At 51.0% G+C, this 27,757-nt stretch overlaps 2 protein-coding genes across 2 annotated transcripts; one reads left to right on the forward strand and one right to left on the reverse strand.

Moving 5' to 3' along the window:
* On the forward strand, window positions 1-24,729 carry SPOUT1 (SPOUT domain containing methyltransferase 1). The gene is made up of 24 exons (XM_071216529.1): window positions 1-189; window positions 3,424-3,482; window positions 5,904-6,051; window positions 11,693-11,842; window positions 11,925-12,011; window positions 12,259-12,387; window positions 12,838-12,958; window positions 13,322-13,398; window positions 13,513-13,602; window positions 13,723-13,909; window positions 13,988-14,067; window positions 14,614-14,700; window positions 14,804-14,862; window positions 18,335-18,813; window positions 19,117-19,242; window positions 20,511-20,670; window positions 20,940-21,029; window positions 21,139-21,188; window positions 21,423-21,553; window positions 22,540-22,612; window positions 22,701-22,799; window positions 23,283-23,385; window positions 23,549-23,696; window positions 23,917-24,729. Exons 1-24 carry the CDS (start codon window positions 94-96, stop codon window positions 23,983-23,985), a joined length of 2,898 nt encoding a protein of 965 aa, XP_071072630.1. The 5' UTR covers window positions 1-93; the 3' UTR covers window positions 23,986-24,729.
* Window positions 24,071-27,501, reverse strand: ENDOG (endonuclease G). The gene is made up of 3 exons (XM_004463077.5): window positions 26,883-27,501; window positions 25,675-25,784; window positions 24,071-24,425 (listed from the first exon to the last, which is right to left on the reverse strand). The coding sequence occupies exons 1-3, from the start codon at window positions 27,375-27,377 to the stop codon at window positions 24,143-24,145; spliced, it is 888 nt and encodes a 295-aa protein (XP_004463134.2). The 5' UTR covers window positions 27,378-27,501; the 3' UTR covers window positions 24,071-24,142.
* Window positions 27,502-27,757: the final 256 nt, after the last annotated feature.

A 27,757-nucleotide genomic window follows, 5' to 3' on the forward strand; every position in this document is an offset into this window, starting at 1 on the left:
TCCTGGACTTGGAGCTGTTTTCTGGCCAAGGCTCTCCCTTTCCTTCTCCTCTGCCTCTGGAGGAGTCAGCAGTGCCCTGTGGCTCGGGGAGGCATGTTCAGGAACGCAGCCACCGTCTCTGTGCGCCTGGCGTGGCCCCTCCAGGGAAAGAAGGCTGGAACTTCGCTCAACCAGTGCTTGCACCAGACTGTAAGTGCTCCAGCCCCTTCACTGCACTGCTTGCGTGGCCCTGGGCTCCTGGGTCTGTTTTGGCTCTGGTTTCAAAGCTGTGCATAAGCCCCCTCTTTTAGGAAGCCTTCTCTGATTGAGCGGGATGTGGGCCCCTCTCTTGTGCTTGCATCTAGTCTGGAACTTGTCATTCTGCATCTGAATGGTCTGCTTCGTACTGCTTCCTCCCCCATTGTCCTTTGCCCAGCACACAGTAGGTGCACGATAAATTTTGCCTGAATGGATGAGTTATCCATAAGCCCAAGAACAGGTACTATATGCTCACTTATCCAAGCACTGTTTGAAATACTTGAAGGTCACTCCTTTGAGTACCCCAAGTTTCTGGGGTTCTCTCATGATTTCTATCACCTTCCTAAACCCATTCAATTCCACTCACCTCTTCTGTTCTTCCCCCACCCCTCTTCAAACTCCCCTCACTCCAACTTCCATCTCCCATCTCCCCCTGTGCAGTCCCTGACTCATCCTCACTTTATATTTTTTTATGCATCCCCAATTCAAAAGTAATTCCATCTATATCAAATCTAAGATGCCATCAATAGCATGTTTATGGACCAGTATGGGGAATAAAAGCCGGTTAAACTCATGTCATCAATTGTAAGACTCTCCCGAATTCAGAGATGGTGTGATGTGAAAAAATACACATATTAGACTCAATCAAACATAGTATGTTCACCATACAAAAAAAAGTTGAAACAGAAAAACACATACACAAAATTAAAATCATCTGTAATTCTATCACTCACAGAGAATCTGTTAGTATTTTGTTAACATGTTTTCTTCCAAACTTTTTTCTATGTACATATGGTCGTAGAAAACATTTATGTATATAGAAATATATATTAGTGGGGAATTTTTTTTACCAAGCAGAATGTACTGTATGTACTTTTTGAATATCCATATATCACATCAATAAATATTCAGCTAAAATGTGATTTTCTCTCACATTTTTAATCATAAAACTAAAACGTTTACTTCAGAAAACTTGGAAAATAAGCAAATTATAAAGAAGATAATTAAAAAACATCTGGTAGATAAAATAAAATGGCGCGCATTGGGTGTCTATAGGAAGAACCTCTTTCCCAGAAAATGGAACAATGGAACATACTCTGGGAACTGCAAATGAGTAACACCTGGTGATAAGCCAGTTTCAGTCCAGGAGCTATCACTTACCAGATTGGGCATTCCATGCTAATCAAGGTGTATCTGCTCCCCACTCTGAAAGATCACCCTGTGTAAAATGGAAGCTTCACCTCAGGCCATGAGAACATTTCCTGGCTGGCTTCCGGCTTCGCCCTGTCTGACCTTCCCTTCCCACTGCCTCAGCAGAGCTCCCTTCTCTCTGAACGCGAGGCTGCTGGATCCATGAATCGTTCAATAAAGCTATAAGATCCTAAATTGTAGGAAAAGTTTTTTTTTAACATAACAAACCAAAGATAACCATCCCTTACAATATGGTTAGAACGTGGTTTCCCTTGGCAAAGATCACCCCCATTTTAAAATATTTTGACATGTCCTGAGTGCCAGGCCTAGTGTTAGATGCCAGGGGTTCGGTGAAGGGACAGGGCAGCGGACGTTGGCAGTGCACGCTCTAGGTGCCAGGCCTTTTGCGAATCTCATCAGCGGGACCCCTGGGCTATGGATAAAAAACTGGCCCTTGCACAAATGGCCCCAGTGTCCCCCTCCAAGGAAAGGGCCTATGCTGGACCTCTGCCGCTGCCACCGCCCTGACCATTGTCCTGGCCAGCTTCTCCACTGACCCTGGGCAGGTCCCTGAGCCTTTTTGAGCCTCAGCGTTTCCATCTGTTAGGTGGGGATTATCAGGCAGCTCCTGTTGGGGATGCTTTGGTGACTGAGTGAGATCATGAGCCGCAACTGAGAATGCCAGAGACCTGGCTCCACTACCTCCCAGCCACCCAGGACTCACAATCTCCCAGGGGTGGAAGATTACTCAGACCAAAGCCCAGGCTCCCCTCCATTGCACTGATGGGGAGACTGAGGCCAGGACGAGCTAAATCACTTGTCCTCTGGACCCAGCCAAGGCAGGGTCTCGTCCTGAGTTTGGTGGCTCTAAGGCCCATCCAGTTTCTGCACACGGGTGGGTGGGGGGTAAAGAGAAAGTTGGACCGGAAGGAAGGCAGGGGAAGTGAGGGGAGAGGCAGACTGGGAACAGGTGAGTGTGCCCCTCACCTGAGTCAGAACTTGGTCTTGTGTCAAGCAGAGCTGAGTGAGTGTTTCTTCTATGACTGCTTCCTACTCACCTCATTTCTCACCTTTAAATTGGACCAAGTCCTACTGCCTAGAGGTTGTTCTGAGGATTAAATGAGTGAGTTTGGCCAGGGTGGGGCCCAGTGCATGATCTCAGGGAATAGGAGCCTTGTTATAGACCAGCAATATGGACCAGACTCAGACTCTGAATAAGTTCCAATTGAGCAATTGAGAGCTATATTAGCCACGGGGAGACTGCCTTATCCTATGCAGAGGACAGAGCAGCCCCGGGTCGCGGGGGGCGGAGTTTGTTTATATGGGCTTTTAGGTTCAGGGCGGGGGCAATAGCTCAGCATGTAAGCATGTACAGAAACAGATGTTTGCGGTTAATTAAGTGCTGGGAATTCTATCAGGGGAGAAAAGCCGTTGGGGAGTTCTTGTTATCTACAAAGGTCTGGGTCAGGTTGGTTTTTTGGCAGGGGCTGAGGAGACTTTCTACAGGAGGAGGCCTTGAGATAAGGTTTTACAGTCGAGCAAGCTTGTTACAGAAGCGAGATATACGCGGTTAGGGGGCTGTGAATTTTCCTCTCGGGTGGGGTGGTCACAGGTTCCTACTTCTCTACAGCCTCACCCTTCCTTCTGTTTCTCGCCCCCTCCTGCTCCTCCTCAGCACACGGCCCTTCCAGGGTTAAACTTTAATCCTGCTGTGGGGGACTCTGGGAGGCCCAGCCTCCTGGGAAGCCTGGGGAGACCAGGGCAGTCGGGCAGTGGACTCCATCTGTCAGTCCCAGAAGTTGGGGAGGTCAAGGCTGGAGGCGTGGGGAGACACCGGGCGTGGGGCCTGTGGGGACAGGTGCGGGTGGCAAACGGAGCCCACCTTGCTCTCTGGGGGCTGATTTCTGCCTCCTCCCAGGGAGTGGAAGGGCTGGGGCTGTGGCCTTGAAAACCACCACCTGGACCAACCTTGACCTCCCTCTCCTCCATCCCCAGCTCACCATGGCCAAACGACTGCAGGCCCGAAGGCTGGAAGGCATCGACCAGAACCCCAGGTGAGCTGGGCAGGGCTGGGGAGGTGTGGGTGCGGGGCAGCACAGGGCTAGCCGTCCAGGGGTCTGCTGCAAGATGGTCAGACGGTGGGACCCAGGATCCAGGGTTGCTGGGACGGAAAGATTAGCAGCTATGGCCAGTGAGAGGTGAGGAGGCTGCTGGTGTCTGGCAGGCACTGTGGCCCAAGGCAGCAGGCTTGGTTTGAGTCTCAGCTTCTCCCTGCTTGGCAGAAGTGCTGGGGCAAGTGACTCACGTACTCTGAGCCTCAGCTTCCCCACTGCAAAACAGAGATAATTATATTTACCTTGAAGGATAAGTCGAAATACTGTATGACAGTAATCGCCATTTACCTGGTACCTGCTCTGACCTAGGGACCAGGCTAGGGCTTCCCAGGGATTAGTCTATTTCACAGGTGGTACAGAGTTAAGCCAGCAGAGTTAAGAGGCTTCTGGAGACTCTCATTGTACAGAGGGGGAGACTGAGACTGGAGAAGCTGGGTACCTTGCAATGGCGGGAAGAGCAGGAGCTGGCCTGGATGGCATGCAGCCGAGGGAGTGCCAGAAAGGATGAGGCCCGTGCAGGTCAGGGCAAAAGAGGGCCCCAGCTCCTGGCGACCCCAAGGACCCTCAAGGCACAGCCTAGAGGGCGGCCAGTTTCTGCAGGGCCTTTGGGTCTGGTTCCTCCCTGTCCCAGCCACCATGGAGCATCTACTACTAGAGCTGATTTTGAGTCTCAGCTCTGCCATTAGCCACTGTGTGACGCTAGGCAGGTGCCTTACTTTGCCAGGGCTGCTATAACAAATTCCAAAAACTGATTGACTTAAACAACAGGAATTTATTGTCCCACAGTTTTGGAAGCTGGAAATCCAAAATCAAGCTATAGGTAGGCCATGCCTTCTCCAGAGTCTGTGTGGCGTCAACCAACTGTAACTGCACGTTACCGCCCCTCTCTGTGTGTCTTCAAGAGGCATCGTGGGGAAGTGGATGTGGCTGAGGCGACTAGGCTCCTGCCTACCACATGGGAGGTCGCTGGTTCAGATCCCAGTGCCTCCTAAAGAAGACAGCAAGCTGACTCGATGGGCAGGTGTGGCGAGTTGATGCAACAAGATAACACAACAAGAGACATGGGGAGGAAACCCATAATGAGAGACCCAACAAAAGCTGGGAGTGGAGGTGGCTCAAGCAATTAGGCACCTCCCTTCCACAATAGAGGTCCTGGTTTTGGCTCCTGGTGCCTCCTAAAGAAACAAGACAAACAGACACAGCAAGTAAAAAACAACAAAGGGGTGGGGAGAAATAAAATAAAATAAATCTTTAAAAAAAAAGGATAGTGGGAGAGCAGGTCTAGCTCAGTGGTTGAGTGCCTGCTTCACATGTATGAGGTCCTGGGTTCAATATACCTTGAAAAAAAAAATGCATTGTGAATTTCTGGGAATAAAATGATGAATTTTAGGCATATATTTATTGATTTCTATGCAAATTCAATTCAGTCCAGCCTGATTCCTCTGCCCTCAACTAGCCAGAAACCACATTCCAGCCCCTTCATCCGGCCTCTCAGCTTCTCTTCTTGTTTCTCCTGGTGGGTGGCCACCGGGCAGAGCCAGAAGAAAGGTGGCATGTGCCAGTGTGGCTGGGCCCCTCCTGTCCAGGGCAGTGTGGAATCAAAGCCCGGCCCTGCCATGCACTAAAAGGGTGACCTTGAGCAAGTCACGTCAAACCTCAGCTTCCCCCTCTATGTAGTGACCTCATCAGACTATTGTGAAAATTATTTGAGCAGAGCGTTTAAAACCGTGATCTTGACAAATGAACTAATGGGTCATGAAATTAATTTAACAGGTCTTGACAAATATTTTTAGAGGATAGGATAAGAAAGAATATAGTACAGTAGGGAGCAGATATAACTCAAGTGGTTGAGTGCCTGCTTCCCATGTGCAAGGTCCTGGGTTCTATCCTTTGGTACCCCCTAAAAACAACAAACAAAAAAAACCAACTCAGGGTTGTCAGTATAGTTCAGTGTGAGTGCTGGCTTCCCACATAAGAGGTCCCAGGTTTAAACCCCAGCCCTGGTACCTCAAAAGCAAAACAAAACAAGAAAATCTACAGTAGATCACACCTAGAAAGATAATGTTGTTTGAAATTTGTGTTCTACAAGGTTTGTGATGTAAAGATTATTTGTTACTTTGTGTCACAGTCCAAAAAGTTTGGAAACCCGTGGGCTGATATTTGCTCTTACCTCAGTGCCCAGCCCATCTAAGCTCAAAGCATGTGAAGAATAAAGCACAAGTCTCCAGGCCTGCAGCAGATGCTAGTTATCCAGTTTTTCTAGAAGGGGCCCCGTACTTCTTCACCCTGTCCTAGAAGCAGGCAGAAGTTCAGATCGGAGTGGAGAGATAGGCTGCTACCAACTCTCTGTTTGTCACCCAGGGTGGAATTTATCGAACTGGCCAGTGAGCATGAGTCCGTGGACCTGGGAGAGGGCATCCCCGACTTTGCGCCCCCGGACTTCGCGGTGGAAGCCCTTCAGCACGCTGTCAGTGGAGACCCCATGCTCAACCAGTATACCAAGGCATTTGTGAGTCTCCTGGCCCCACAGGGCCCTGGGTGCAGGCCTCTGCGGAGGTCCTGGGGAGGAAGGGGACAGGCCTTTCTGGGACCAAGCCAATCATGGGTATCAGGATTCACGGAAAATCAAGTTAATGGCCAGAAGGCAACTTGGGGTAGAGTGTGGGAAATTCAGTCCAGTTCATTGTTTACTGAGCATCTCTTCTGTTCCTGGCCTGTGCCGGTTTTCACTGCCTGTTGGGAAAGGCAGACAAGAAACCAGTATTAACACAGCCAGTCGATAAGAGGGGGGAGCAGCAAGGAGGGAATGGGGGAGGAGGCTAAACATCAGAGAAGGCTTCCTGGGGAAAGTGGCACCTAAACTGAGCTCTGAAAGACAAGGCGCTGATGGGATGAGACTCTAATCCAAACTTTTTTTGTAAAGGGCCAGGTAGTAAATACTTGCCAAACCTTGGATTAGAGCTGTGGTCCTTAAACTTGGGTGTGCTTTAGAATCACCTGGAGGGCAGTTCTCTCCAATTCTACCATCTGGGGATAACCATTGCCAACAATTTGATAGTGTGCTGTAGAGTGTTCCAGACTTTTAAACTTGTTTTTTAAAGATTTATTTATTTATCCACCCCCGCCTCATTGTTTTGTGCTCACTGTCTGCTTTCTGTGTCCATTCGCTGTGTGTTCTGCTGTGTCTGCTTGTCTTCTCTTTAGGTGGCATTGGGAACCAATCTGGGACCTTCCGGAGTGGGAGAGAGGTGATCATTCTCTTGTGCCATCTCAGCTCCCTAGTCTGCTGCGTCTCTTATTGTCTCTCCTCTGTGTCTCCTTTTGTTGCATCATCTTTCTGTGCCAGCTGTACGCTTGGGCCAGCTTGCTGCATGGGCCAGCACTCCTGTGCCAGCCAGCACTCTGCATGGGCCAGCTCGCCACACAGGCCAGCTTGCCTTCACCAGGAGGCCCCAGGAATCGACCTCCCATATGGTAGATAGGAGCGCAATAGCTTGAGTCACAGCCACTTCCCCTTTTTAATTTTTTAAAATCCTATATAAATGCACATTATATACCCAAATGCACATTTATATATTGTGATGGTTAAATTCATGTATTAACTTGTCAAAGTTACGGTGTCCAGTTACTTGGTCAAGCAAGCACTGGCCTGATAATTACTGTGAGACTATTATTTCATAGATTTAAATCATCAGTGAGTTGATTGCATCTGTGGCTGATTACACCTACAGTCAACTAAAGAGATTGCCTTCAGTGAGAGAAGTCACATCTAATCAGTTGAATGCCTGAAAAGGAGGACTGATCATCTCAGTAATCCAAAAGAGAAGTTCCATCTCTACCTCGGCCAGCCCGCTCCTCCTGGGGAATTCATTGAGAACCTTCATCAGAGTTCCCAGCTTGCAGCTTGTCCTCCAGAATTCAGACGTGTGTTTTCCCACAGTCACGTGAACCGTAGTAAATCTCATAATATTTATATATATTATCATGTATGTAATATGTACATAATATTACATATATATCTTCTTGGTTCTGTTGCCCTTAAAAACCGTGAGTAATACAGATTTGGTACAATGGTGTTGGTCATATTAAGATATCCCTTCTAAGGTGAAGGATAAGCTGCTGCATCTGGCCTTCCTACAAACAAAAAAGAGGCACAATACTTAGTTGGCCTCTTTGGATTTTGGAGACAACACATTCCTCATTTGGGTGTGCTACTCCAGCCCATTTACTGAAGGAAATGAAAAGTTGCTAGTTTTGAGTGAGGACCAGAACAAAGAGTCTCTGCAACAAGTACAGGCTGTTGTGCAAGCTTTTCTGCCACGTGGACCATATGATCCAGCAGATCCACTGGTGCTAGAAGTGTCAGTGGCAAACAGAGATGCTGTCCGGAGCCTTTGGCAGCCCTTATAGGAGAATCACAGTACAAACCCTTAGGATTTTGAAGCAAAGCCCTGCCATCCTCTCAAGATAACTACTCTCCTTTTGGCCTACTGCTAGGCCTTAGTAGAGACCAAATGCTCAACCATGTGACCACCATGTTACTGTGAAACCTGAATTGCCTATCATGAGCTGGGTATTGTCTGATTCACCAAGCTATAAAGTTGGGCATGCACAGCAGCACTCCATCATAAACTGGAAGTTGTATATACGAGATAGGGCCCGAGGGCGTCCTGAAGGTACAAGTTACATGAAGAAGTGGCCCAAATGCCTGTGGTCTCCACTCCCACCACATTACCTTCTCTTTCCCAGCCTACAGTTATGGCCTCTTGTGGAGTTCCTTATGATCAGTTGACTGAAGAAGAGAAAACTTGGGCTAGTTTATAGTCAATACTGCATGATATATAGGTACCACCCAAAAGTGGACAGCTATAACAATACAGCCCCTTTCTGGGACATCCCTGAAAGACAGCGATGAAAGGAAATCCTACAGAACTTCAGACAGTGCAAGTGCACCTGGCTGTTTATTTTTCTTGGAAGGGGAAATGGCTGGAGGTACATTTCTACACTGACTCATAGGCTCAGGCCAATGGTTTGGCTGGATGGTCAGGAACTTGGAAGAAACATGCCTGGAAAATTGGTGTCAAGAAGGTCTGGGGGAGAGGTGTGAGGATAGACTCCCTGAGTGAGCAAAAATCATGAAGATATGTGTCTCCCGTGTGAATGTTCACCAGAGGGTGATTTCAGCAGAGGAAGATTTAATAATGAACGGGAGAGGGTGACCCATTCTGGATACCAGTCAGAGTCTTTCCCCAGCCCTTCCTGTCATTGCCCAATGGGCTCTTGAACAAAGTGGCCGTGGTGCTGAGGATGGAGGTTATGCATAGGTTCAGAAACATGGATTTTACCAGGACCAACCTGGCTACTGCCACCACTGAGTGCCCAATGTGCCAGCAGCAGAGGCCAACTCTCAGTCTTTGATATGGCACCATTCCCCAACATGATCAATCTGCTACCTGGTGGCAGGTTGATTTCATTGGATCACTTCTATCATGGAAGGGCAGCACTTTACTCTAATTCAAATAGACACACATTCCACATATGGGTTTGCCTTCCCTGTATGGAATGCTTCTGCCAAAACTATCATCCATGGACTTACAGAATGCCTTATCTGCCATCATGATATCCCACACAGCATTACTTCTGATTAAGGAACCCACTTCATGACAAAGTGTGGGATAGGAATGTGCTAATGGAATTCACTGGCTTTACCATATTCCCATCATCCTGAAGCAGCTGGATTGGTAGAATGGTGGATTGGCCTTTTGAAGACTCAATTATGGTGCCAATTGGGTGGCAATACCTTGCAGGGCTGGGGCAGTGTTCTCCAGGAGGCTGTGTGTGCCTAAATCAGCATCCACTCTATGGTGCTCTTTCTCCCATAGCCAGGATATACAGGTCCAGGAAGCAAGGGGTGGAAATGGGGGTGGTACCTCTCATTATCACTATCCTAGTGATCCACTAGAAAAATTTTTGTTTCCCATCCCCACAACCTTAGGCTCTGCTGATCTACAAGGCTTAGTTCCTAAAGGAGGAGTGTTTCCACAGGGAACACAACAGTTGCTTTGAACTGGGAGTTCAGGCTGCCACCCTGCCACTTTGTGTTCATCATGCCTCTGAATCAATAGGCAAAACAGGGAATTACTGTACTGGCTGGGGTGATTGATCCTGACCATTAAGGGGAAATGGGTCTGCAACTACACAATCGAAGTGAAGAAGAGTTTGCCTAGAGTACAGGCAATTCCCTAGGGTGTCTCTTAGCACTAATGTGTCCTGTGACTAAAGTCAATGGAAAACGGCAACAACCCAATCCAGGCTGGACTACTGATGGCCCAGAAACTTCAGGAATGAAGGCTTGGGTTACCCCGCTGAGCAAAGAACCACAGCGAGTTCATGTGCTTGCTCAGGGTAAAGGGAATATGAAAAGGGTAGTGGAAGAAGTTAACTATTAATATTATGAGCTATGACCATGTGATTGGCTACAGAAATGAGGACTATAATGGTTATGAATAGTGATTTCTGGTATGAATATGTATATATATATATGTATATATGTGTGTGTGTGTATATATATATAAAGCAAACATCCTTTCTTCCCTATCTTATGTCCTTATCATATAACACAAGGTCTATTAATTGTTTCTCATAGTATTTAACTTTAAGAGTGAGTATTACTCAAGGACTTGCACCCTCTTCTGGGGAAAGAGTTAGTATGTTTCCAGTTATACACAAGGTGGTTGAGTACTCTTAGGTAGAAATATGACCGTTATTGTTTTAATTTAGAGATTAAATATGGTCTAAGGAGATGTGTATGGGTGCCAGTTTGACAAGGGATGAACTCTTATGGTTAAGTTCATGTGTCACCTGGCAAGGTTATGGTGTCCAGTTGTTTGGTCCCTTGTTAATGTGAAGATATTTAATGGATTTAAATAATCAGTCAGTTGATTGCATCTATGGCTGATTGTATCTATAATCAACTAAGGAGATTGCCTTCAACAATGAGAGAAGTCTCATCCAATCAGTTAAAGAAGAACTGCTGATTTCAGCATTCAGAAGAAAGAATTTCCATCAGCCAGCTTCTCCTTCATTGGAGTTTTACGTGTATATATTGTATACAAAATGTATATCTCCTGGTGGTTTTTTTTCCCTGGAGGACCCTGACACATATGTGTATGTGTATATCCATTTTTTAAAATATAAATGGACTCATAATAATTCCTCAAGCCAAACAAAGAGTTCATTTCTCGCACACCCTTCCCAACTGTGGGCAATATCAATCATTTTAGTGTCTGCTAACACTAACATTATAATCTTATGATATTATAATGGAATTTCAATATTGCTTTTATTTGCTTTTCTTCAATTATTCTTTTCATATGTGTGTTTCACATCAGTGTTTTTTCTTTTATGAACTACTTTTGCTTATTTTTCGTATATCGGTATATATCTTTATTTTGTTGCTTTGTAAGAACTCTTTATATGGCATATCTTTCTCTTGTGTTGCAGTTTTTCTCTTGTCTTTTAACTGTGCTTATGGTATCTTTTGCTGTACAGAAAATTTTAATTTTAAGTGGTCAAATCTGGTTTGTTAAGTTATTTAGTTATGCTCTAGGTTGCATTACTTGGCTTAGCCTTGAGTGTTTTATATATGTCCTCAACGAACAAGCTTACAGATCCAATCCCCCTCTCAAAGTGGGATACTCCCAAAGCTGCAATATATAAAGTCCTATTCCTGTGCCTCAACTGTGTGTGAGCTTGGGCAAGTCAATTCCCTTCTTCTATGTCTCTATTTTTCCACTTGTCAAGTGGTAGGGATCAAATAATGCCTCTCTTACAAGGCTGCTAGGAGGATCCGATGGGCACAGATGTGCTTCTAAAATGTAAAGAGAGATGTTTAAAGAATGGAGTTCCCACTACTTCCGGGGCTCTGTTAATCACGTGTTTTCTGCTGAATCCCAGTCCTGGCACTACACTTGGCTCAGAACAGGCTCAGGGTTTTGGTGGAAGGGATAAAAGAGTTGACCTCATGGAGATGACTTTTCCCTGGCATCTGCAGCTAGAAGGTACTAGAATTGTGTGGATCCAGCTAAGGGCGAGGTTGGGCCCAGGCTATACCCAGGCAGTGAAGGCTCTGACCTCTGCCATCCTGGCAGGGTTACCCACCGCTGGCAAACATCCTGGCAAGTTTCTTTGGGAAGCTGCTGGGACAGGAGATGGACCCGCTCAAGAATGTGCTGATAACTGTGGGTGCCTATGGGGCCCTGTTCACAGCCTTCCAGGCTCTGGTAGATGAAGGAGACGAGGTGAGTAGACAGAACTTGGGCTGGATGAGGGTGAGGGCCCAAGACAGGGCTGATTGCAGTTAATTCTGGCCCTTGTACCCAGGTCATCATCATCGAACCCTCTTTTGACTGTTATGAGCCCATGACATTGATGGCAGGAGGCCGCCCTGTGTTTGTGGCCCTGAGGCCGGTAAGGTTGCTGGGTGGGATGTGCGTGGGCAGAGGGCTCTAAGGGATGATTGGGACTGGATCTCAGGAGGTAGGAAAGAAGGAAGGAAGTGCAACAGGCCAGCTCCTCCTCAGAGATGAGGAGGGGAGGGTGGTCCCTAGTCCCAGAGGAGGAGGGTGGAGACAGATGCCGGGGGGAGGAAGGCCAAATCCCTGCCATGGAAGGTCTGGGATGGCGATTATTGCCTACCCCCTCCTGCTGCTTGCAGGGCTCCATCCAGGATGGGGAACTAGATTCCAGCAGCAACTGGCAGTTGGACCCCACGGAGCTGGCCAGCAAGTTCACGTCTCGCACCAAAGCCCTGGTCCTCAACACGCCCAACAACCCCCTGGGAAAGGTACCTGAGAGAAGCTTCTTTCTGGAACCCTTGCAGACTGGGTTCTCCCATCTCTTTTACTGATTGACTGCCTCTGGGCCTCAATTTCTTCCATCTATCAAGTGGGATGGCTGCATTCAATGAGGACAGGCTGCCAGAAGTCCCAGGGTCAGGTCCCAGGGGTAGGTTTCAGGACCACAGATCGAGAAATGGGTTAGGTGCCTCCATCACTTCCCAGTGACCTTGGGGCAGTGACTGCCTCTCAATGTGTTTCCTCATCTGGAAAGTGAAAACATGTCAGCGCCAACCTCACATAGTTGGTGTTGCCATGATTCAGTGGAATAATGCAAGTTAGGCTCTAGTCCTAGCTTTGGGCACAACCTTTAACCTCTCTGAGCAGCTCCCCCCCCCCCACTGAGGTTGGCGGGGAGGGTCCCTGCTGCAGGCCTGTGCCCTCCTTGCGTCCTGCAGGTCTTCTCCAAGGCAGAACTGGAGCTGGTGGCCAGCCTGTGCCGGCAGCATGACGTGTTGTGCATCAGCGACGAGGTCTACCAGTGGCTGGTCTTCGACGGGAGCCAGCACATCAGCATCGGTGAGCGGCGCCAAGCCAGGCCCCCGGCCCAGGATGTTTGTTCCGGCCAGGCCTGTTTCACCAGAGGGAGGACCGTGAACCCAATATGGGAGGCGGCGCAGGCCTGGCGATTGGGAGCGAGGGGTCTGGAGCCACACGGTTGTGTAACCTGGGGCAGTGACTTCCCGTCTCTGAAAACAGGATCACAGTAGCACCTGCCTCCTGGGTAGTTGTGAGGATGAGATGAGATAAGTCCTGTAAATACTTAGCACATTTGTTGTCCAGGGTGTTGAGGGCCTGTGTGTGCACCCTGGAGCCCAGGCCACCACCCCTTCCCTGCCCCCCATCCCCTTCTCAGCCCCTCTTCTCTTTGGCCTTGGGCAGCCTGCCTCCCTGACATGTGGGAAAGGACCCTAACCATCGGTAGCGCTGGCAAGACCTTCTGTGCCACTGGCTGGAAGGTGAGTGGGTCAAGGTATGGCCATGGGCTTTGGCCGGTGAGGTGGGTCTGGGAATTAAGGAGGGTTTGGCCAGGCCCTAGAGGCCCTCACCTGCTACCTGTGATCCTGGTCCAGGTGGGCTGGGTCCTGGGCCCAGATAATCTCATGAAGCACCTGCGGACCGTGCACCAGAACTCTGTCTTTCACTGTCCCACGCAGTGCCAGGTGAGCAGGGGCAGGGGACCCCACCGATGTAGGGGAGAAGCTACGAAAGAGCCCAGGCTGGCCCCAGAGCCAGGTCACACCTGACATATGTTTGTCCACGTCCACCCCACCGCCCCCCAGGCTGCAGTAGCCCAGAGCTTCAAGCGGGAGCAGCTGCACTTCGGCCAACCGAGCAGCTACTTTGTGCAGCTCCCACAGGCCAGTCAGCGCAAACGTGACCACATGATACGCAGCCTGCAGTCAGTGGACCTGAGACCTGTGATCCCCCAGGGCAGCTACTTCCTCATGGCAGACATCTCAGACTTCAGTGAGTGAGACTGGCCGGGCCGAGCAGGGTAAGGGGGCTGGAGACTGCCCAAGGCTCAGCATGGCCTCTGTCCCCCAGAGAGCAAGATGCCCAATTTGCCTGGTGCCGCAGATGAGCCTTATGACAGACGTTTTGTCAAGTGGATGATCAAGAACAAGGTGAGCTGAGCCACTGCGAGAATCACTGTGTAGGGTTTTACAGGTTGTGCACTGCTCAAGGGTGCCTGGCCAAGGAACTGATGGGCCAAAATCCAGCCCAGCCACTGCCATGAGCCCTGGTGCAGGGTTCCATCCACTTCAAGGAAAGGGAGCCTGTTTCTAATTTTCACCAAAATGCCATGTGGGCTGGCAGGAGTTCCTGCCCTTGCCTGTGCCTCACTGTTCTCGTCTGTACAGCGGGGAATTGGCCCATGGTCTCTGAGGCCCCTCCAGCCCCACTCTCTGAGTATGAGGCTTCTTTCTTCTCTGGCTCTGCCCTGACCTGCCAGAGAGGGACCATTCCCTCTCTCAGCCTCCATTTCCCCTCCCTATGAAGAGGAACATAGAAGGATGCTCTGGAGTTTTTTCCTCTGACCTTTGGCTGGAAGTGATCATTGGAACTAACTTTCCTTCCCCTACCCCATCATGGGGACTTCTTTGTCCCCCTGGTCCCCAGGCCTGCTGGGCCCTGCGGCAGTGTTGAGATGCGGGCTCTCTCTTCCCCAGGGCTTGATGGCCATCCCAGCCTCCATCTTCTACAGTGTGCCGCATCAGAAGCACTTTGACTATTATATCCGCTTCTGTTTTATGAAGGTAAAGGGCAGGGATGGGAGAAGGAAGGCTTCCCCAAGCTCCCCCAGGCCCCCTGGGACTGGGAACATGGGGAGAGGGGTACGAAGGAACTGTGTTGGTGCAGGATGAATCCACGCTGCAGGCCATGGACCAGAAGCTGCAGGAGTGGAAGGCTGAACTCAGGCCCTGAAGTCGACACTTGGCCCTGCCCCGTCTGGTCCCTGCATGCCCTGCAGAGGTCTGTCTGCCTTTGTCTAGGTTTCAGCCATTCCCAGGTTGGGGACAGCTGGTGGTACTGGCGTACTGGGAGATCCCTTCCCTGTGAAATGGAATACCCCCAGGGAAGAGTCCTTTGGGTCTTGGGTCTTGAGGGACCAGGAGTTCCCCTCTCACAGTTCTTCTGCCTCTGAAGCTTCTCCCTGCCCATCCCTAGATCAGGCTGCAAGCAGGGTTCCCTCTGGCCTCCCCAGACTCAGAGGATAGTCCAGCAACGCATTAGACCTCGAGGCCCAGCCCTGTTCTCAGCCCTGCACGGGCTCCAGCTGGAGCACAGGCATTCCTGCCCCTGCCCTGCCTTTCCTTCTCTAACCTTTACATCAGGAAGTTGCCTTTAGGCTCCTCAAATCAGTATTCTTTGCCCACAATAAAGCTGTGTTTTTTTTGAGGAAAAATAAATACATACAAAGATGCAGTTTCAGTCATTTTTTCCAGACATTTTGATTAACTTAAAAGAAACACAAAACTGAAATCTACTCCCAGTCTCAGTATGGCAATTTCAGGGGTCCTTGTTTGGTAGGATAGATTGCTCTTCTGTATTTATAACTTGTGAACTTTTTATTTGACTTCGAAGCACTAATAGTCATACAAATACTTAAGCAAAAAAGTTATTTAAGAATCTACACTGTATGCCAAACCGGGACTGGCTACTAAGAAAAGCAGGCTGTGAATGTTTGCTAAAAACTGAATCCTTAGAGTTGTATTTAGCTTATGAAAAGAACAAAGAATAATTTAGGTACCATAAATGTATTCAAAAGAGATTACAGTAAAATACTGGTATCTTTTTTTTTTTTTTTTAAGATTTATTTATTTTATTTTTAAAAATGTCTCTCCCCTTCCCCCACCCCCGTTGTCTGTTCCGGTTCCACCTGCTGCGTGTTATTCTGTGACAGCCTCCATCTCCACCAGCGGCACTGGGAATCTGTGTTTCTTTTTGTTGTGTCCTCCTGCTGTGTCAGCTGCCCCTGCGCAAGATGCCACTCTGGGCAGGCTGCACTTTGTTTCGCGCTGGGCGGCTGTCCCTGGGGGCGCACACCCCATGCGTGGGGCTCCCCTACACGGGAGACACCCCTGCATGGCACAGCACTCCCTGCACGCACCAGCCCCACACATGGACCAGCTCCACATGGGTCACGGAGGCCCGGGTCGAACCACGGACCTCCCAAGTGGTAGGTGGACGCCCCATCCACTGGGCCAAGTCCGCTTCCCAAATACTGGTATCTTGGAAGCAAACTGCAGTTTGATATAAGATAATTTTTCCATATATTATTTTTAAATCAATGCTTTAAAATAAAACTGGGTGCTTCCTAACTACTTAAAACTAAGATGGATCCTCAGATGGCGTCAAGGACAAGTGGTTAGGGACACTTAGTAGTGTCGGGTATAGTGGCTGAGTTTGGTAGTGTAGTGTGTGTGTGTGTGTAGAGTCTAGGTTGTGTCTGACAGGGAAGACAGAGTCCCACAGGGCTTCGCCAACAGCACTGGTGAGGCCAGGAGAGCCCAGGGGAAGGAATGGGCTAATATTTATTGTGCAGTCCCTATGTGCCAGTCACTTAAATGTTTATCATTTCATTGAACAGTCACAACAACCCCATGAGACAGGAGTTAGCCCTATTTTACAAGTGAGAAAACCACTTTGGAAGTGAGGCGACTTACCCCGGGACATTCCAGTTTGTTGGGAGGGCGGTGCTAAGGGACTTGTCTTCAAGCCTAGCAAGTACATAGTTTTTGTTCATATCATATGTTTAATTAAGAGAGCTGATGGCAACTCTTCCATTCTTCCCTTTCCAAGCCACTCCTTGGTACTGCCACAATTCGGAAGTCAGGATTGTGAAACAAAGTATCAGTTCAAAGGCCCTTTGCCACACTGTACATAGCCTGATGGTAAGAAAGCCCTCTGAGGGGCAAACCTGTAGATCTCTTGGGTGACACTACCCTGGTCAGAGTGCACATGTCTCAGGAACCAGTCCAGAATCTCTGCCCATAGCTTAAATCTGTGACTCAACAGAAACTCAAATCTTAGACTGACTAAGCTCAGCCTGCCTGAGATGGAAGATCTTCCTTTAGAAGGGTAAATAATTTTGCCTTCCATTCAGGTACAAAGGGAAAATAATGGGAAAATAAACACAACCCTCAAGAAATTTGTTTTACAATCATTTTGATCAGCATGTATGTCTCTTATTAAGGTGTTTGAAATGTTTATGAGAACTAGCATATTAAACTTGTAATTTTAAATTAAGATCTTGATTTATATTAAATTTATTTTAATTTAAGAAGTTTTAGGCTGGTCTATATTTAAGTGAGTGGTTATCTGATTAAAATCTCTCTCCTCTACTAGGTTGTAAGTTCCAGACCAGTGTCTGCTTGGTTTACTCTCCTGTCTCTTGGAGGTTAATACAGGGAGTGCCTGGTTCAAAATAGGTGCTGCTCAATAAATATTTGCTGGTTGAATTAATTAATATTGAATCTTAAATTTGCTAATTTATTAATTTTATTAACAACTTTATTTCAAATTCACAAAAATAACAGAAAAGGCAGCTCAACAAGTTATGGAAACATTACTCCTAAAAAGTGCTTTTTTAGGCACGTTTATCTCATAATTCCACCTGCTAACTCAGTTGTTTCTCTAGTGTTCAGAAAGATACACACATGAACACAGATTAGTTAAATGACATAGTCAAGTTCTTATGAATGAAAGACAATGAAGAGGAAAAAAGCTTGATCGTCTTCATGTCTCACAAAACCAAACCTTTTTTTACCTTTCGAATTAATATGGGTGTAAAAAAAAAAAAAAGAATTAATATGGCACCAGCTTTGCTTTTGCTACAATAACATCACAATGTTGTTGTTAACTTAGTCTTTAAATTACATTATTTTCCCAACGTATCACCACACTCTTACCCTGGAGAAGAACATTCCTCAGTTGTTATTAACCACATCCTCATCTACTTCCAAAATCATTGTTATACATTCCCGATATTACCCTCCAACCATCCTCCAACTAACACTGATATTCGAAGACTGGTCTCAGCCACAATCATACCCAAAAACCAACCGTGTGGAGTCAGCCCCGCCCACGCGCACTTGCAGGTGCAGCCGCCCCGCGCCTGGGCTACGCCCACGGCGCGCCAGGGGGCTCTCCGATTGGGCCGCCCGGTGAGGGAGCGGCCGGAAGAGGTGGGGCCGATTGGCGGGGGCGTGACCGGCAGTGGGCGGTGGAACATGGCGGAGCGCGCTGGGAAGCGGCCCTGCGGCCCGGTAGGTAGCCAGAGGAGCGAGTCCCGGGCGGGGGCCAGAGAAGGAGGCGCGCGGGGGTCTGTGGTGGTCCGGCTTCCCTGCCGCTGTGCTTCTCGCCAATCCGGGGCCGGAAGCCCTGAAGGTGCCTCATGCTTGTGCCACGTGCGCCCCAGCCCGGATGGGAACCAGGGCAGCCAGGGTTGGAGCTAGGGCAGGTACCGCGTCAAATAGTCCGTGGCTGGACCCCGCTGCGCTTTCTCCAGCGCGAGCCGGGTTTCGGGAGGTGGGCTCCTGCTCGCGACGGCCAGCCGTGGTTCATCGTTCTTTCTTTTCCTGGCTCCCAGGGCGGCAAGTCCTCTGAGTCCTTCTTTGCTTTTCTGTCCAGTGGGAACCCACTCACCAACTTAGTGCCACGTCCCAGGCACTGGGGAGCAGCAGGTCCTTGCTCTCCTGATGCCCTCTCCTGGCCAGCCGTGTGCAGGCCCTCCCTGGCTGCCATTTCGGGGAAGGAGACCCCCACCCAGGTGGGAACATCCAGCCTCACTCTCCTAATCCTCTTCCCACTCCTGCTCCAGGGTGAACACGGCCAAAGGGTGGAGTGGCGGAAATGGAAGCGACAGAGTAAGTGTGAGACTGGGGGTAAAGGCGATGGGGGCTGTGGGGGTGCCTGTGCTCACTGTTCCCGGAGACTGTTCCAGAAGTACATAGCTAAACCTTGGGGAAAGCCACCGACTTTGTCCCCTCTTGGTCCCACAAGAACTAAAGTAGGGAGGAAGGGGCCAGGAGTCCTGGGGAGGCTCCCCTCACCGCGCCCGTCCATTCAACCAGTAGCACTCCAGAACCCAGGCTGGCATCCTTTAGAAGGGACTGCTCCCATGATCCCTCCAAGTGCCCCACCCCCAATCAGGACCATCTCTTATTCAGAGAAAGAGGAGAAAAAGAAGTGGAAGGACCTCAAGCTGATGAAAAAACTTGAGCGGCAGCGGGCACAGGAGGAGCAGGCAAAGCTCCAGGAGGAGGAGGAGGCGACTGTGCAGGAGGAGGACCGGGGTGAGAAGGCTGGTTCTTGGAAAGGGGCTCCCTGGGCATATTCTGGCCTGCAGCTGCTGTCTTGTGGGAAGTACAGAGAATGTCCCATCTGGAAGTGGGGTGGGCCCTTAGAGACCAGTGGATCCAAACATCTTGTACTATTGGAGAAACTGAGGCCCACAGAAGGGGAGGATTTGCCCCAGGTCATATAGCAAATTGAGTTCTAACTTCCTATTAGGTAGATTTCAGCTTTCTAGAGGGTTCACATCATACCTCATACTTTTAGATCCCCAGAATCTCATAATTGTAACCGTAATTGTTATTTACATTTTTATTGAGCACTTTCTGCTTGTTTTAATTTCACATTTCATAGAATTATTTTAATTTTGTCATAAAAATGCCTCAGTTTTTCTCCCATTATAAATAACACATGCTGAAAACAAAAGCGCCCAAATAATACCAAAAACTCCAAAGAAGAAAGGAAAAATCCTCCCAAACTGCCATGAGAGTTTGTCCAGGTTCTTCTGAAATCTGATTCTTCTCATCCCACATTATGTCCTTGATAACCTTCCACATCAGTACATCTTTATCCACCTAATAAATTGTGTCTTTGCTCCTTGTCTAGATCCGAACCTCTGAACGGTCAGAGGTTCCACCCTCATGGAGCCCAGTAGTTACTGACATTTGTCACAGTGGGGACAAGGACTGAGCATGTCATCTGTGCCAGGCCAGGGAAGCCCTTTACAGGTGTTATCTCACATGGCTCTCTCCAGATGACCCTGGGAGGGAGGAGGTGTGATGGTCCCTCAGAGCCAGTCGGCCTGAACCCATATCTCAGCTGCCCCACCTTTTTGTGTAACGTGGGGCCTCGTATTTTACCTCTGGGCTGCAGCTTCCTCCCCTGGAAATGGGGATAAGAGGATAAAAACAGTACTTATTTCCTACAGTTACTGAGTTAACATATACACATAAAAAACTTATTAGATATTAATGCATTTTATCCCCATTTTCCAGCTGGAAAACTGGCAAAAAGGGGTCTGGCCAATGCTTCTGACTACTCCGTAGCCTTGCCAAGTGGTCTGCCCTGCTCAAAGAACCTTGGAGATCACTAAATCCATGTTCCTCCTGGGGGAACTGATGCCCAGAGAGGGGAATTGGATCTATTTTGCTGATCTCAGAATTCCTCCCAGTTGGAAAATTCTTTAACACTGGGCCATGGAGGCAGAGGGAAGGAGGGAAGGGGGACTCTGGCTTCTCAGGCTGACCACAGTCTCCCCTTTTATGCCCAGGGCGGCCCTACACCCTGAGCGTGGCCCTGCCAGGCTCCATCATGGACAATGCCCAGTCACCCGAGCTGCGCACTTACCTGGCTGGCCAGATCGCCAGAGCCTGTACCATCTTTTGTGTGGATGAGATTGTGGTATTTGACGAAGAGGGCCAAGATGCCAAGTGAGAGACCATCCCATAAGGCGCTGAGTCTCAGGGAGCAGGGAGGGGCTGCCAGGGTTGGCTGTGGCTTCACCCTGTCCTCTGCCTACCTGTCTGGTGCCCTTCTTGCCGAGTGCCCTGCCTGAAATGCCCTGCTGTCATCACTAGTGGGGAGGGTTACAAGGCTTGGGCATTGACTATAGAGGGTCAGCCTGGGAGGGAGGAGCTCTTGAGGGAGCACTGCGTGGAGCTGGAAACAGTGAAATCTTGAGCCCTATTTCTCTCTCCAGGACTGTGGAGGGGGAATTCATGGGAATTGGCAAGAAGGGGCAAGCATGTGTACAGCTGGCCCGGATCCTGCAGTACCTCGAGTGTCCACAGTAAGGGGATGAAGTGCAGATGTCCCCGAGTGAGGGGTGTGTGGTTGGTGAGTGGTTAGGTGGGAGGTGGCTTCCCTGGCAACGTCCTGAGACCTGTGTTCTTTAATAGGTACCTGCGAAAGGCATTCTTCCCCAAGCACCAGGATCTGCAGTTTGCAGGTAAGTCTGGGTGGTCCTTATCCCCATTTCCTGTGTATTATCCCCCAGACACTGAGAAATTCCATTCTAACCACCCGTTGTAAAGTTGGAAAAATTGGACTGAGAGGGGTAGGGCCTGTGCCTGGTGTCTTACAGCAGGTCTGTGGCAGAGGTGGAACTTGAACCAAAGGTCCCTGCCACACGCCATCATTCTTTGGCATTGCCCAGACTCCTCCTGGCTGCCCTCACCCACAGGGCTCCTGAACCCCTTGGACAGCCCTCACCACATGCGTCAGGAGGAGGAGTCTGAGTTCCGAGAGGGCATGGTGCTGGACCGGCCCACCCGGCCGGGCCACGGCTCCTTCGTCAACTGTGGCATGAAGAAGGTAGGAATGCAGAGGGGGCTGGGCCTGCCACCTGTACGGACACATCCGGCTCTGGAGGGGAGGCTGGGGCATGTGGGTGGGGAGCCTGGACGCAGGCATCTCTTACCTACAGATCCTCTATTGACGCAGATTTGAGCCAGAGAAGTGACAAAGACGAGCCTCAATAAATGAGGCCAGGAATGAATTTACTGCTTTGTAAAAAGCAGAACACCATCAGATGGTCCTTATGCTGAAACAAAAAACAAAAACAAACTGGGGGGGAAAAAAGCTCAGTCACTCTGAGGTTGCTCCAGTGTGTTGAAAAGCCATGCCAGGGTTGGGAATGTTAATTTTCCATCTGCTTTCTCTCCCCACCCTTACCCCTCACACCACCCCAAGAAAAAGACCAGAAATAACTGGCTGAAAGTGAATCATAACATGACAGACACAGGCAAAAATAGGGAAAAGCATGAGAAACTCTCAAAAGAGGAAAAAGTGCCACCCCATGTGATAAATTCAAAATTGGCATAAAACACGAATGTCAGTTATTAGAACAGCTCCTGTGTGTAGAGCTCTTCCTTCATGCCGGGTGGTGTGCAATATGACAATAGCTATTGTTTATGGAAAGTTTTCTGTTTGACAGATGAGGAAACTTAAGGCTCAGAGAGGTTAAGGGACCTGCCCAAACTCCTTCAGCTAGCCAGTATCACCAAAATGTAGCAAACTGGGATTTCATCTATTTGTGAAATGCTTACTACCTATTCTGTGCCAGGCCCTGTGCAGGAAGCATTCATTTTCACTCAGTGTCTTGTGTTGATAGTTGTTTTTCACCACAAGTGGTGTCCTATGAGCAGACCTGGCCCAGGTGCCAGAGATGAGCGTGATGGAGTTGACCTGGACCCCTCCCGTCCCTTGCCAGCCTTTTAGTACCCCTGGTGGCTAGAAGAGGGGTGACCCCTGCTGGTCCTGGGGAGAACAGCACCCATCTCTTGTGGCTTCTCTCTCAGGAGGTGAAGATTGACAAGAACTTGGAGCCTGGACTTCGGGTTACTGTACAACTGAATCAGAAGCAACTCCCAGGTATCTGGGCATTTCCCCAGCGCTGTGGTGGCCTGGCCTGCCTCGGGCTCAGAGCCCAGGCCTCACCGCCTCTCCGCTTCCCTTCCAGAAAGCAAGACCTACCGGGGAAAAGTCGTATCATCACAGGACCCTCGTAGCAAAGCTGGTCTCTACTGGGGCTATACTGTCCGGCTGGCCTCTTGCCTCAGTAAGGACAAGCTTTCTCCTGTGAATATCTGTCTATTCCCTGTCTGAGAGGCAGCAGAGATTCTTGCTTGAATTGGCTCTTTGTCCTTGGGCCTTTCCTTCTCTGGGGCCATGTTCTCCCTGTCTTCTCAGTCCATGACAGTGGATCAGTGATATCTAAGTGCTACCTGGAGTGACGTTGATGATTTCTGAGGAAAAGTATCATAATTATTGTCTGTCGTGATTGGGAATGGGGGCAATAGGGTCAGATATAGTATATCGCTCTACTGTGTATTCTTGGAGCCCCTTCCCACTCCCACCTGCTGCTTCGTTCCCCCAATCTAGCACACTTTTGGTCTCTGCCCTGCCCAGTCCCCATTCAGAGATAGCTCTGACCTCCCAGGAACAGTGGAGGGTCTGGGTGTGACTCCCTTACCTGAGTGTCCCTCCCCATATATATGTCTGATGGGGAGCCGGACCCCCACTGAGCTGACCCTATGCCCAGGTGCTGTGTTTGCTGAGGCCCCCTTCAAGGATGGGTATGACCTGACCATTGGGACATCAGAGCGAGGCTCAGATGTGGCCTCTGCCCAGCTCCCCAGCTTCAGGTGGGCACAGCCAAGGGAAGCAAGGGGGTGGGAGGAATGGCCTGGGAAACTGCCCGATGGGGGCAGAGCTGTATAGACCCAGCCCCTGCTGTGTACAGGGGGCTGCGATCACTTGGTCCCTTGATGATCAGGCCCCCATCTCTCCACCTCCTGTGCGTGCCAGGCATGCCCTCGTGGTTTTTGGGGGCCTTCAGGGGTTAGAAGCCGGAGTGGACGCCGACCCTAACCTGGAGGTGGCTGAACCCAGTGTCCTCTTTGACCTGTATGTCAACACTTGTCCCAGCCAAGGCAGCCGCACCATCCGCACTGAGGTGAGCTCCCTCCCCCACTCCCAGGCCCAGGCTCTTCCCACTTTGTTGTATGACCATGGATCTGGCAGCCCTCCTCCCTGGGCCTGTCCTTAACCTCCACATAGCACTGCTGAGGGCAGGGAGTGCCGAGGGGCTCCGTCCTGAGCAGACATTGAGGACAGGCTGGGAGCCAGGGAACCCAGCAGCCTTGGCCCAGGCCATTGTCACACTTCTCTTCCAGGAAGCCATCCTCATCTCCCTGGCTGCCCTGCAACCTGGCCTCACCCAGGCGGGTGCCCGGCCCAGCTGAAGGTTCTGTCTGACCCAAGACATTGAAGCAGCAGCACTGAAGCCAGGGGTTCCTACTCGTCACCTGGGACAGACACAGCCAAGACTTGTCTCCAAAATTAACCACCTTTAATGAAACCCAGCTCCCACCTACCCCCAGTCTCACCAGGCTGCCTCCTTCACTTGCTGCCAGCAGTGATGGCCTTGAGGCTGCCTGCCCGTGCTAGGATGTTTGGCATGAAGAGCAGCCCTGAGGCCCGCTCAATGCTCTCGATGGGCACCAGAAAGCGTTCCAGCGGGATCATCTCGTCCACAGGCGCATTGGGTACCACGTAGGAGCGGAGCTCAATCTGCCCAGCCGCTGCCTCCAGGATCAGCACCTTGAAGAAGTGTGTAGGCACTGCCACGTGGTTCTTGCCTATGACCTGGTACTTCACGTAGGATTTCCCATCAGCCTCCGTCCTGTGGGCAGACCCACCCAGGCACAGGTGTCCTTTTAGGGCGTCCAGGGGCCTGAGGCCTGGTCCAACCCAATGCTACCTCCTCCAGGAAGCCTTCCCTGACCCAGACTCTACCTTTTGTCAACCTGCAGGGCAACCCCTTCAGTGTGAGGCTTCTTTGTCCTACTTAACTCCCCCAGGAGGCTGAAACTCTCCAGGGTAAGGGCTACCTCTTACCCTCAGGTGTTTTCTTCATGCCCAACCCAGAGCCAGGCAGAGTGGGTGGCAATAAATACTGCTGAGAGAACCAGGCTTTCTAAACATGACAGTTCCCTGTGTGTGCATTTAATTACTGTCTCCCTGTGGATGGTAAACAGCGAGTAAACAAGGACCATGGCAGCTGAATCCCCAGCACCAGCATAGGGCCTGCTGTGTAGCAGGATGGATGGCTTCACTCCATGTCAGCAGGCCACAGGAGGCACTCGGTAATTAAGGCTTATCAGGGCTCCAGCCATTCCCCCCACCCCCCAGCCAGCTCATGCTGAGTGAGCCCTTACTGCTGGCCAGACCCTGGGCTGAGCAGGTGACATCCATCCCACTCAGTCCTCCGAACACTGAGGTAGGAAAGAGGTACTGTCCTCATCTTACAGGAGGGGACATTGAGGCTCACAGCTCACTTGCCCACTGTCACCAAAGCATTAGGGGGTAGGGCCTGGATTCCCTATCAGGTCTCCAGACTCCAGAGCCAGCTGCTTAGCCATAACCTACCGCCTTGCTCATCCCTGTCCTCAGTGGACCAGAAAACCTCATTCCGTTTGACCCAAGAGGAAGGGCTACGAAAGGACAAGAGTGAAGGTTCTGAGTCAGGTAGATCTGAGTTCAAATGCTGACTCTAGGGGAAGGGTGCTCCAAGCAAAGGAGCGACCCAAGGCAAAAAAGCTTAGGGCATTCAGGGACCCACAAGGGTTCATATCTGGGTTGATATCTGGGTTGAACACAGGTTTGGCTGGGGTAGGTATGGCAAAAGATAATGGAGAAAGGAGAAGGGGCAGACTCAGTGCCTGGTGCCCTTGGGTACAGGACAGAAGTGGTATAGATGGGTGTCTAGAGGGTCTCTCTGGCTGTGGAAGTAGCATGGGAGACCCAAGGCAGGGAGAAGGACAGACCTTTCAAAAACTCAGAGTAGTAACTTGATGGTGTTGACCCAGATCCAGAGCCTGGGAAAAGCGTGAGTGGTAAGAGGGGGGTTGCAGATGGGTGGGAGGCCTCACCTGGGCAGGAAGAGTGGCCCTGTGCACACATAGACATTCTGGTAGGTGCGGGTCAAGCTGCGGCTGTACTTTTCCAGGTTATTCCAGGCATTCTGGTTGAGGTGGGGTACCTGTGAGGAGGGACCTTAAATGGCATGAGGGGTGGGACCCCTTCCCCCCTCCCTGGGCTGCCTCAGTCCCTGAGGGGACATAAGCATCAAGTGGGGAGAGATCTAGCTGGGGGCAAGCAAGAGCAGGAAAGTGAAGTTCACACTGGAGAGTCATGCCCCAAGATGACGTGGCCATGAGGGCAGAGTCTGGGGAGGGCTGAGGATGCTACTAGCTCTTACCCTCACACCATCTAGAATGGGAGGATGAGCACCCCTAGATGTCAGCTTCAAAGAGGGAAGGGGCACATCTCCCCCATTAGGAGAAAGAAACTGAGGCCTGGCCCCCAGAGGGGTTCACGGAAGGCCGCTCTCCCAACCACCTCTCCTTTCCTTCCAATCGGAAGCACATGCAGAGCCTGGCTGGGAACTTTATGAATCTGCTGCCGACTCTAACGCTTAGCTAGCTCCCCAGACCGCATACAAGGTCTAATAAAATGCCGAGGGGGCTGTAGAAGTCAGGTCCAGAGCTTACACCCGGCTTCATCCAAAGCCCCACATCAATTCCCAGGCGCTGGGTGCCACGTGCTGTAAGGAGCGGGGCCATATGTTGGGTGCCTTGACTAGGGTGCACAGTAATCTGTACTAACAGTCCGCCTGCATGCCAGCTATCTTCCCATTTCCTCCTCCCAGGCAGGCAGTGTAGAACAATGGCTGAAAGCTCACACTCCCATAGAGGGCCTGGGTCCTCCATCCAAGGCCTGCTGTGCGACACTGAGCCAATCACTTTACCTTTCTGAGCTTCCGTTTTCTCAGTATAATTAACATACAGTGAATGCTTGCCAAGGGCCAGGAAGCGTGCTCAGTACCTTCACATGCTCTGTATCTTGAATCCCTCAACGCTACCGCAAGAAGGAATTACCCGTCTTACAGACGGGAAAACTGACGCCAGGAGGTGCCCAGGGGTCCACCGTGAATTCAAGCGCGCTGCAGGCAGAGCCGGTGCTGGGCGGGACACGCGGGCTCCGGGGCTCCACCCCCCACTCCCAGCCGCCCTAGGGCGCGCGGTGCGTTCGGCCGGGTATTCTGGGGGAGCAAACCTCGGCTCGGGCGAGGCGCTACCTGGGGCGAGACGTTGCTCAGGTAGAAAGTGTCGTCCATGGCTTTTTGGCTCCAGCGGTGGTTGGCAGCGGCGGCGAGGTGGCCGCGGTCGAAGCCGCTGCCGCGGTAGTCGGCGTTGGTGGCGCGGTGGTACACGTGCACCGAGTCGTCCTCGCGAAAGTCGCAGGAGCGGCGGTCGCCGTCGCCGCGGAGCCGCTCGGGCCGCAGCTGCTCCACCACCCAGAGCGCGCCGCGGGTGCGCGGGTCGTAGCACAGCACGTACGACTCGCGGCTCTTGAGCTGCGCCAGCCCCGGCAGCCCGTACTTGGCCAGCTCCCCGGGGCCGGGCACGGCGGGCACCGAGGGCAGCTCGGCCGCCGCCACGGGCAGCACGGGCAGCCGGCCCAGGAGCCCCGGCGCCCCCCGCGCGCCCGCCCGCCGCCCCCGCCAGTGTTCCGCGGCCGCGCCCAGCCCCGCGCCCAGCGCCAGGGCCAGGCCGGCCCGCAGCGCCCGCATCTTCCCGGACGGCGGCGCGAGCGCGAAGGGCTGCGGGAACACGGCGGCCTCCGACTGCCGCGCCTGGAGGCACTTAAAGGGGCCCCGCCAGGCGCTTGGGCCGGGGCGGGTGGGCTGGGGGCGCGCGGGGACGTGGGGCCGGGGGGAGGTCCGTCCTTGCCCCTCACAAACTCTCAGAAGGCCTTAGGACTGGCAACGAGAAGAGCAGGATCGGCCCGGGTGGATTTCTCGGCGTCCTTTCTTTGCCCTTTCAAGACGAGGCTTGAGCGAGGCCCCGCCCGCTAGAGGTCGTGCTCGGCGGCCGCCAGGCCCAGCTCCGCCCGCCCTCCCCCACAGTCTCGCCGCGGGCCCTCCCTCTCCAAGGCCACAGAAAGAACTCC

Source organism: Dasypus novemcinctus, chromosome 8, assembly GCF_030445035.2.
Source record: "Dasypus novemcinctus isolate mDasNov1 chromosome 8, mDasNov1.1.hap2, whole genome shotgun sequence".
NCBI lineage: Eukaryota > Metazoa > Chordata > Mammalia > Cingulata > Dasypodidae > Dasypus > Dasypus novemcinctus.

Excerpts from the sequence above, each read along its gene's own strand:
- SPOUT1 (XM_071216529.1), top strand. The coding sequence starts at position 94 with ATGTTCAGGAACGCAGCCACCGTCTCTGTGCGCCTGGCGTGGCCCCTC. Across the intron at positions 18,814-19,116 it reads GCGGAAATGGAAGCGACAGA|AGAAAGAGGAGAAAAAGAAG; the intron begins GTAAGTGTGAGA and ends TCTCTTATTCAG. Across the intron at positions 23,697-23,916 it reads GCCGCACCATCCGCACTGAG|GAAGCCATCCTCATCTCCCT; the intron begins GTGAGCTCCCTC and ends CTTCTCTTCCAG.
- ENDOG (XM_004463077.5), bottom strand. The coding sequence starts at position 27,377 with ATGCGGGCGCTGCGGGCCGGCCTGGCCCTGGCGCTGGGCGCGGGGCTG. Across the intron at positions 25,785-26,882 it reads TGAGCAACGTCTCGCCCCAG|GTACCCCACCTCAACCAGAA; the intron begins GTAGCGCCTCGC and ends CCCTCCTCACAG. Across the intron at positions 24,426-25,674 it reads GGGCCACTCTTCCTGCCCAG|GACGGAGGCTGATGGGAAAT; the intron begins GTGAGGCCTCCC and ends GTCTGCCCACAG.